The following is an 11,273-nucleotide window of genomic DNA, read 5'->3' on the forward strand; positions in this document are numbered from 1 at the left end:
CCAGTGGTTGAAGATATACCCAAAGCAGATGCGGGAGATAGACATGTGGACCAGAACCACTCCAAGCAAGAAGAGAGAGGTAAGGCAATTGTTATTTATAATGCTTTTGACGCTTTGCATTTAATTGATGATGCAAGTGAGCATTCAGGGGGTCCTAACACAAGCAGCCCCATGGTCGATGATCCATGTTGAACATCGCTGTGTGGAATGTCCGTGGGCTGAACAAACGAGACCATCAGCTCGCTTTGAAGGACTTGGTCTCCGAATACAGGTTACACTTCCTAGGTATTCTTGAAACTCGTGTTCGTTTGAATAATGTTATGCATATTCAATCGTTTTTACTTCCACATTGGAAATGGTTTGTCGATTATTCTTCTGTTGGTAATCGCATTTGGATAGCTTGGGACGAAAATATTGTTGATGTCCATATCTTAGACTCGGCAGATCAATTTATTCACTGTCGGGTTACTAATATGGCTGACAATGAATCTGTTATTATCACTGTTGTTTATGGGGCATCTGAGGTGATTGATCGTCGGAATTTATGGACGGCACTGGAAACGCTATCTCAGCAATGCTCTGACATCCCGTGGATGGTGGGAGGGGATTTTAATGCAGTACGTGACCTTAACGAAGTATGTGGCATCTCAGGAGATATAAGGATGGCCACCGAAGAATTTAATGCTGGTATTCTGGAGGCGGGGCTGATCCCACTTCCTATGCAAGGTGAATGGTTCACGTGGCATAATTGCAGTACGTCTATGAGGAGTTTATGGAAGCGGCTGGATCGGATTCTTATTAATGACCGCTGGCTGGCAAGGTTCCCGAGCGCATATTATCACAGCCTTACTCCACGGACATCTGACCACTCTCCACTGGTTTTACATGGGGATATACAACAACATAATGGAGGCATGTTTCGATTTGATAACTATCTGGCCCATTCACCCGAGTTTATCCACAATGTGCAGAATATTTGGCATCATGAGATTGTGGGTATTCCTATGTATGCTGTGACACGTAAACTGAAGGCTCTTAAACCAGTCTTTAGACTACAAAGGAGAAATAAGGGAGATCTGACGATGAATGTCCAACTAGCCAAAGGTTTTCTTGATGAGGCACAACAGTTGGTGAGCTCTGATAGACAAAATGAGCTATATTTACTCCTGGAGCATTGTTGTCGAGTCGTTTATGCTAAAGCGGCAAAACTCGAACAAATTATGCTGCAGCAGAGAGCCAAAATGCAGTGGATGAAAGATGGAGACCAATGTTCCCGGGTTTTCTTTCGTAAAATTGCACAGAGACGAGTAAGGAGGAGAATCTTACAGATTAACGATGAGAATGGTTTCACACACACGGATCTAGGGGAAATCGCCCATGAGTTTGTCTCATACTATCAGAACCTCTTAGGAGGCACCAGAAGACGGCTGTCAGTGGATATTCGTTATCTTAGACCGTGGGCAAGGCACTGTATCACTGATGAGGAAGCTAATCAATTACTCCTTCCGCCCTCGGCGGATGATGTGAAGCAAGCAGTGTTCGATATTGCTGATGACAAGGCACCGGGACCTGATGGCTACTCGTCAAGGTTTTTTCAAGGCGGCTTGGCCTGTGGTTGGGGAAGAAGTTACGAGGGCGGTACTAGACTTCTTCTCTACCGGAAAACTTCTGAAGCAGGTCAACTCCACGATCTTGGCCCTGATCCCAAAGGTACACACGCCTATGTCGGTTAATGATTTTAGACCAATTTCATGCTGCAATGTTTTATACAAGATCATTGCGAAACTTCTTGTCCAAAAAATTAGTGTGCTACTGGACAAGATAGTTAGCCCATGTCAGACAGCTTTTATTCCGGGAAGAAGCATTGGGGACAACATTATGTTAGCCCAGGAATTATTCTCCAGATATAACCAGATGCGCCTACCCCCGAGATGCGCACTTAAAGTGGATATCAGGAAGGCCTATGATACGGTGGAGTGGGACTTCCTGTTAGCAGTTTTGCAGCTGTTCGGGTTCCCACCTACGTTTACAAGGTGGATTGAGGAGTGTGTTTCCACGACATCATTCTCGATTGGGCTCAATGGAAAACCTCATGGGTTCTTTGCTGGAGCGAGAGGACTACGACAGGGAGACCCACTTTCTCCTTATCTGTTTGTTCTTGTTATGGAAGCCTTACATCTGGGATTCTTGCAACGAATTGAACAGGACATCCAATTCACCTATCATTGGAAGTGTGAGAGTTCTAAGGTTTTTCAGATGGGATTTGCAGACGACCTCCTCTTATTGTGCAAAGCTGACTTAGACTCCATCAGAGTCTTCAAAGAGGGACTGGACTGGTTTGCGGAGTTGTCGGGCCTTCGGCTGAATGTCCAAAAAAGTCACTTAATCATTTCACGTTCGGCTCAAAATTTGAAGGACCAGATGCTGGATATTTTGGGCTTTCAGGAGGGCCAGCTTCCAATGAGGTACCTGGGTCTTCCCTTAATCTCGTCTAGGCTGACCATCTCTGATTGCCAACCGCTTATCTCAAAAATTGATGCACGTATTAATGGATGGGAAGGGATTTCATTATCATATGCTGGACGGGTACAAATCATCAAATCTGTGCTCTCAGCATTGAGCTTATATTGGGCTTCTGCATTCATATTACCTAAGAAAGTAATCAGTGAAATTGAGAAGAGGTTGAGGACTTTCCTATGGAAGGGTACGACGTCCAGTGGGTACGCGAAGGTAGCCTGGAAAGATGTGTGTCGACCGATGGATGAGGGGGGACTTGGGTTCAAGGATATCTCCACCTTGAATCGCGCATTAATGAGCAAGAAACTATGTGATGTTATCCAGTGTGACAGGACATCCATATGGGTTTAGTGGCTCTACCAAGACCGATTACGTGAGAGATCGATTTGGACTATCCGTGAACATGGAGGCTCTTGGGGATGGCGAAAAATACTCAGGCTACGTCCTTTCCTTCGCGCTATCGTGGATTACCAGATTGGAAATGGAGACAGATTTTTTGTTTGGCAGGACCCGTGGCATCACTTGGGTCCACTTATCGAGCGATTCCCTCAAGGTCCCCGCCATCTTAGACTTGAAGAATCAGCAAAACTCAGCTTAGTGATTTCAGCAGGAGAATGGCAATGGCCTACCATCACTGACTTTGAATGTTTGGAAATCACACATAACCTACCGCCTATTTTCGGAGGAGAGGATCGGGTGGTGTGGAGATGTGACGAAGGGCAACCTACTACTCAGGCCCTCTACCGATTATTCACTCACCCCGAGCCGAAAGTAGGATGGTTTTCACTACTTTTGGGCTCCTTGAAGATTCCTCGCCATTCGTTCATCTTATGGCTAGCAATCCTTGGCAAACTTCCTACCACAGACAAATCATGGCTATCCCACCTGGGGGTGTGCATTCTATGCGATGAGGGAGCTACGGAATCTCATCCACATTTATTCTTCCAATGCAGATTTAGTCGTCAGTGCCTTTATGAGATTCGCAGAAGGATTCGCTTTCACTGGCCCAATAGAGATTGGGCAACAGATATTGAATGGGCGACACGGAAATGGAGAGGGGAGCACATTATTAATAGAGCTTACCGTACACTACTGGCGGCGTGCGTCTACCACATATGGAAGGAGAGGAACTTGAGGAGATTTGATCATACTGAGCGGACACCGGCCACATTGAGCATACTAATCATCAATGATGTCAAACAGAGGATTCTTAGCGTTGACTTAGCATCGTCAGTCAGTACACGAGCATTGTATAGATTATGGCGTATCCCTTGGGTAGAGGGAGAAACCAGTTGATAATCCCATGTTGTACCATGTTGTACTGTACCATTACTCTTTATTAATGAAATTTACATTTACCGAAAAAAAAAAAAAAAAAAGAATAGCTCCTCCTGTCTGTTTGAACTAACCAGCAGTTGCGCCATCTCAAGAAATCCTTTAGCCAGCTGGACATTGTGTGATAGATCCCCTTTTTTCCTCCTCTGCTCTCTAAACACCGATTTTAGTGCTTTCAGTTTCCTTGTCACCGCATACCTAGGCACCCCTATGATGTGGTGCTGTCAAATCCGTTGCACATTGGAAATAAACTCTGGTGATAATGTGAGGTAATTATCGAAACGAAACATACCTCCATATTGTTGTTGATTATCCCCGTTTAATACTAGCGGTGAGTGGTCTGAAGTACGTGGGGTGAGGGTAGTATAAAAAGTTGTCGGGTATCTAGCCATCCATCTATCATTAATAAGCATTCGGTCTAGTCTTTTCCAAAGATTTCATGGACTTGCACTGCAATTGTGCATTGTATACTATTCTCCCTGCATGGGTAGTGGTAGCAAGCCCGCATTCTGAATACAGCCATTGAATTCTTCCATTGCCATTCAAATGTCTCCCGAAGCTCCACATATTTCACTGAGATCTCGCACCGCATTGAAATCTCCTCCAATAAGCCACGGGACATCAACATTCTGCACGGCAATATTCTCTAAAGAAGACCATAACTGCCTCCTATTTGCCACCTCCGTAGCTCCATAAATTACAGTAATGGCCACTGATTCCTGCAGTGATCGTAGATAAACAATGCAGTGGATAAATTGTGTTCCACATTCAATCACTTCAACTTCTATGAAATTTTCATCCCACGCAATCCAAACCCGATTACCAACCGATCCATAATCCACAAACCATTTCCAATGGGGTAAATATGAAAGATTGAATAGCGGTAACATTATGAATACGAACACGAGTTTCAATAAGACCAAGAAACTGTAACCTGAACTCAGCAACAATGTCCTTCACAGCTAACTGATGGTCTCTCTTGTTCAGGCCACGAACGTTCCACATGGCTGCATTTAACATGGATCACCGAGTTTGGGGCTGCTATGATTAGGACCCCGTGACATATCCTCTGCATCATCAATTAAGTGTAGAGCATTGAACGTATTATACACAACAAGTTCCTTACCCTTCTCTTCGCGACTCAACCTTACATCACCACGAGGGGATTCTTGCCTATCCCTCTACTTTGCCACTCCTTGATTTGGTGGTATTATCTCCTGATCACGCTCAGTTGGTGGCCTCGGAGGCCCCAATTTAGGAATGTAGACGGCAACCGGTGGTTTAGTTGGTTTGGGTGGTTTATTGAGGGGACAGTCCTTGGCCGAGTGGCCTAACGTCATACAATTGGTACATTTGGGAGGTATCCACTCATATTCAACGTCAATTTTGTATGGTGTCTCTCCTCCTTCCTCGTCAGGCGTCATAATGATAATATGTTTGGGTAGGCTTGAGCTTACCTCCAGCATCACGCATACACAAGCGAAGTCCAGTCTCGTGCATGCCCTTGTAATCGCATCCGGATATAGGGGTTTACCTATGCCGCTGGCCACTGTACTAAGGCCCTCCTCGATCCATAATTCTACTGGCAAGTGTCTCAATTTTATCCAAACAGGGACCTGTGTATGTTTTAATTTTCGCATTGCCATCCCTTGCTCCCATTTCTGCAGTACAATTGGTTGCCCTTGAAACAACCACGGTCCACCTTCAATTGCTTCTTCCATAAATGCAACAGTCTTGAACTGGAAGAAGAAAAACCCGTTCGTTGTGGCCTTCACCTCCCACAATCCAGGCCATACAGAAAATGCAAAATCTTTTACATGGTAAAAGTACGGTCGTTTCCCCAGAAAATACTCGATCGCAGTAGTCTTCCACTTGGTTGATCCATTGCGAATAGTTTCCATCGTAGGTCTTACAACCACTTCACCATTTTGTATTGTAGGAGGTATGTAAGACAGGGTTCTCCGAGATGAATTATTAAAAGCGTCTGCAATTTTATCATCCACGTCCACATTTTAATTTGGATTCAATGGAATGTTTCCCACAAACAAACCCGTAGGAAAGGAGCGCTTTTGTGTAGGAGTGAGGTTGTTTTTTTCCTTAGTATTGGTGATGTCATGTATTACCTCAGCAGCTGCATCATTGCCTGTGTCATCAGTTGCATCATTGCCTGTGTCATCACCTGCATCATTCCCTGTGTCATCACGTCATTATCCAAGTCAGCGCTTACGTCATCAATCTGTTGCTGCAAATTTTTCGTCGGAGAGCCTTCAGCCGTCTGTTCCTCCAGTGTACTAACAGTTCCCGCCGGCAGCCGACCGTCAGTCGTCGGAACCTGGTGCGAAATCGCCGGAATCCGCAGCTGTTCCGACGAAGAAGAAGAAACAGCATCGTTTTCCATCGCTGCACCCAATCTCACGCTTTCTCCCGTTTTTTCTCCATCGGTTTCCATCCCCTTCGCCGGTAACAGGTGTCTCCTTGGCTTTAGAAGCCCAGTCGTCGCCGGCGCTGCCCATGTTCGCTTCCAATAGCTTTGCCAAATTTATTCTTCCATCTGTTTTTCAGATCTAGGAGCGCAGCCCTAGCAGATTCATCTCCATCCAAGACTTTGTTTGCAAGCCCCAAGAACTCATCAAGATGAAGGCTGCCAGTGAGTAAACTGCAGAGCGTCCGCCATTAACATCCTTTGAAGCTCCAAACCCTAATTTTGGGTTTCCTTGTATCGACACCAAGGACGCGTCTTTTGCCATTGGAATTACTCCTCCCATCCCTACGACGTTGCAGCAATCTTTGGTCGAATAGGATCCCTCTTTCATCGGTTTTTCAGTGCGCGTTGGTTCGTTTTCCACAAAACCTAAGAATGGCGGTGCCCTATTTTCCGACGATTCCAGCATCAAGTCTTCTAAGTTTCCTCCTTTTTCGTTCAAGATGGTTCCCCGCATCTCCAGGATGTCAGATCTACCTTCAGTTGCCGGAAATAAACCGGTTACCATCGTATTTCTTGAACCCATCGTTTCGTCTTCACGAAACCCTAATTTTGGCGGCTGAACCCTAGCGCCGGTTTCCATGGTCAATCTTCGATCTTTTCCGACCAGAACCATTCCAGTCATCTCCATGACCCTTGATTCTTCACCTGTTGCCGAAAAAATGCTGTTCTCTATCGACTTCTCAATTCCCGACTGTTCAACTGCTTCTCGCCGGATTCACGATTTTCCGGCTTCCAGGCTGTGGCCGGAAGTCTGACCACCACCAAACGGTTCCCCATCATCGGCCGTCCCTTCCCCTACTTCGGCCGACGAGGCAGCCCCACCACCACCATCTCCATCTCGATCTCCATCCATGCATTGAATGCTAGTGTGTGTTTTTGAGTGTGTACTAGTGTGTGAGAGAGAAGAGAGAATTTTTAGAGTCCATCTCTTTTTTTTGGCACTACTGTAACATTTTTACTCAATGAAACTTACTTTTACCAAAAAAAGAAACTTACTTTTACCGAAAAAGAGAATTACAAGTTTGTATAAAAGGGAATCAAACTTGCTTTAACAAAACCGTGCAAAACAGCTAAATTTGAACGTTCTCAGAATTCGACGAAACTTAACCGAAACGTTGGTCTAGAGCCCAGAATTTGTGTGGTAGAATTTGCTAAATGTAAAAATAACTACAAGTTTGTATAAAAGCGAAACAAACTTTGCTTTAATAAAAACCGTGCAAAATAGCTAAATTTTGAATGTTTTAAGAATTCGACGAAACTTGACCCAAATGTCGGTCTAGACCCAAGAATTTAGGTGGTAAATTTGAAACGCGTTATAATAGATTCAAGTTTGTATAAAAGGGAAACAAACTTTGCTTTAATAAAACCGCGCAAAACAGCTAAATTTTGAATGTTTTCAGAATTCGACGAAACTTGACCCAGATGTTGGTCTAGACCCAAGAATTTGTGTGGTAAATTTGAAAAGCGTTATAATAACTCCAAGTTTGTATAAAAGGGAAACAAACTTTGCTTTAATAAAACCGTGCGAATCAGCTAAATTTTGAACGTTCTCAGAATCCGACGAAACTTGACCCAAACGTTGGTCTAGGCCCAAGAATTTGTTTGTCAAATTTGCTAAGTGTAATAATAACTACAAGTTTGTATAAAAGGAAATCAAACTTGCTTTAATAAAACCGTGCAAAACAGCTAAATTTTGAACGTTCTCAGAATTCGACGAAACTTGACCCAAACGTAACGTCTAGACCCAAGCATTTGAAAAGCGTAGTAATAACTCCAAGTTTGTATAAAAGGGAAACATACTTTGTTTTAATAAAACCGTGCGAATCAGCTAAATTTTAAACTTTCTCAGAATCTGACGAAACTTGACCCAAACTTTGGTCTAGGCCCAAGAATTTGTGTGCCAAATTTGCTAAGTGTAATAATAACTACAAGTTTGTATAAAAGGGAATCAAACTTGCTTTAATAAAACCGTGCAAACAGCTAAATTTTGAACGTTTGCCTGTCGAGGGATAAACCAATTGACTGTTGTACTGTACCTTTATTTTCATAATGCAAATTACATTTACCAAAAAAAAAAATAAATTTTGAACGTTTTCAGAATTCGACGAAACTTGACCCAAACGTTGGTCTAGACCCAAGAATTTGTGTGGTAGAATTTGCTAAATGTAAAAATAACTACAAGTTTGTATAAAAGAGAAACAAACTTTTCTTTAATAAAACCGTGCAAAACAGCTAAATTTTGAACGTTCTCAGAATCCGACGAAACTTGACCCAAACGTTGGTCTAGGCCCAAGAATTTGTGTGCCAAATTTTTTAAGTGTAATAATAACTACAAGTTTGTATAAAATGGAATCAAACTTCCTTTAACTAAACCGTGCAAAACAGCTAAATTTTGAACGTTCTCATAGTTCGACGAAACTTGACCCAAACGTTGGTCTAGACCCAAGAATTTGTGTGGTAGAATTTCCTGAACGTAAAAATAACTACAAGTTTGTATAAAAGAGAAACAAACTTTGCTTTAATAAAACCGTGCAAAACAGCTAAATTTTGAATGTTCTCAGAATTCGACGAAACTTAATCCAAACGTTGGTCTAGACCCAAGAATTTGTGTGATAAATTTGATAAGCATAATAATAACTCCAAGTTTGTATAAAAGGGAAACAAACTTTGCTTTAATAAAACCGTGCAAAACAGCTAAATTTTGAACGTTCTCAAAATTCGACAAAACCTGACCCAAACGTTGGTCAAGACCCAAGAATTTTTTTGCCAAATTTGCTAAGCATAATAATAACTACAAGTTTGTATAAAAGAAAAACAAACATGCTCTAACAAAACCGTGCAAAACAGTTAAATTTTTTAAGTTTGTTGTACCACACACAAAATGGACTCCCACAAAAATTCTCTCTCTACATTCACACACACTAACACACATCCAAAAACACACACATATGCCCTTGCAACTTCACCAACTGCCGGCGATGAGGGTGGGACTCCAGCCGACGACGAGGGGGTTGACGGTGATGGTGATGGTTTCGGCAAGAGACAGTCCTGCGTGGGCAAGTTTCCGGCGAAATACATGATAAACCCGCAAATCCGCCATTGATGGAGACTCGGATCGAGGTTAACGGCGATTCTGATACTCTCCTATGCTGGCATGGTGATGAGGATGGCAAGGGAATCATTTTGGACGGAAAATCAGTTAATTTAGTCCCTGGTTCGTCACTTTCAGAATTAGGGTTTTGCGCCGCCCGCGAAGATGAAACGACGCCCGTGGAAGATGAAGCGTCTCTGACTTTTCTAGGCATGACTGACGATCGATTAGGGGTCTCTGATGAAGGAGAAGCCATGCCAATGGATAAAGCTTCATACTTGATAGAAAACGATGGAGATTTGGAGCGCCGCCCAAAACTAGGGTTTGGCGGCGCACCATTGACGACCAACAATGGCGGACGGCGAGAAGCTTTATTTAATATGGCTGAGTTTATCAAGTTAGCCCACACCGTTATAGATGCCGATGACCACGACTCTTTGACGGCACTTGAGGAGTTGAAAACGAAATGGGAGACGTAAGGAGACCGAGGAATTGTAACCTGAACTCAAAGAAAACTGCTTCGGATGGAATAGTGAACGTTAAAATGAGCAACAAAAATTCTCTCACTAAAAATATTCTCTCTAAAACACACACTAGCACACCATTTCAAACACGCACTAATACACTATCCATGCACATGGCCGCCGGAGACGAGGAGGACGACGGCGACGCTTCGGCCAGTGATGGGGATGTCGAAAGAGTGGGAGGCCGACGATTGGTGACCGACGATGGCGAGGATAGCTACCGTAGAAAATCTGGAAAAACCACGCGGATTTTAGTTCAAACCGCGCCTTTCACCGGCGACTTTCAGGCGAGCGAATCGGAACCGACGATTGGGGAGACAACAACATTAATTGCGCATGGGAAAAGAGGAGGCTTGGAGATGGAGAAAGCGGCTGCTACGGCGCCGCACTTACTAGGGTTTTCCGCGCCCTCGGACGTGGAAAAAGCGGCCGTTTCGGCGCCGCAACTGCTCGGAATTGATGCGCCATTGGACACGGAAAAAGCGGCCGCTTCAGTTCAAACCGCGCCTTTCACCGGCGACTTTCAGGCGAACAAATCGGAACTGATGATTGGGGAGACATCAACATTAATTGCGCATGGGAAACGAGGAGGATTGGAGATGGAGAAAGCGGCTGTGTCGGCGCCGCAACTACTAGGGTTTGCCGCTTCCTCGAACGTGGAAAAAGCGGCCGTTTCGGCGCCGCAACTGCTCGGAATTGATGCGCCATTGGACACGGAAAAGGAGGCTGCTTCGGCGCCGAATTTGCTTGGGTATGCTGCGCCATTGGAACAACAAACGGTTGATGAAACCGAACAGCCGCGGGGACGAGTTTACGCAGAAAACGAAAAGTCGCCGGACGAATATGTAACGTCGCCGATATCCTTGACGACCGATGCAAATACTACCGGCTTTGCAGAGGTTGGAGATGAAGGACTGTTGAGAAAAGAAGCGTCATCGTTAGGGTTTGGTGAAGCTCCATCTTCCATTAATGGCGGACGAAGGTTTGAGCCTTTCAACCTTGAAGAATTCTTGCGATTGGCGAACGCGGTTATTGACAAAGGTGACGAGAAAACCATTGCAGCGATTAGAGATCTGAAAGATAGATGGAAGGAGAGATTCCGAAGCATACCGTCGCTGCGCTCGTTCGTTGAGAGTAGAGGAGCGCCGTCACGAGTTAGCAAGCTACGACCGGCATTGAGATGCCTTTTGCCGTCGGGAATGAACAGCGGGGAATCGGAAAATGCATTGATATCATCTGATTCAGAAAAACAGTCATCGGCGATTGGGATTTCCACCGGAAACGCGACTGTTTTGCCGGCGACGGGTGAACGGCGAGTTCC

General features: G+C 44.4%; 1 protein-coding gene across 1 annotated transcript; it reads right to left on the minus strand.

The window, feature by feature from the left end:
* Positions 1-5,033: 5,033 nt before the first annotated feature.
* LOC148784444 (uncharacterized) lies at positions 5,034-5,753 on the minus strand. The gene has a single exon (XM_088876833.1). It carries the CDS (start codon positions 5,751-5,753, stop codon positions 5,034-5,036), a length of 720 nt encoding a protein of 239 aa, XP_088732959.1.
* Between the last annotated feature and the right edge of the window lie 5,520 nt (positions 5,754-11,273).

This window comes from Sesamum indicum, linkage group LG13, assembly GCF_026168435.1.
Source record: "Sesamum indicum cultivar Baizhima isolate 11 linkage group LG13, ASM2616843v1, whole genome shotgun sequence".
NCBI lineage: Eukaryota > Viridiplantae > Streptophyta > Magnoliopsida > Lamiales > Pedaliaceae > Sesamum > Sesamum indicum.

What these genes read in the sequence shown, in the direction of transcription:
- LOC148784444 (XM_088876833.1), bottom strand. Translation starts at nt 5,753, where the DNA reads ATGGAAACTATTCGCAATGGATCAACCAAGTGGAAGACTACTGCGATC.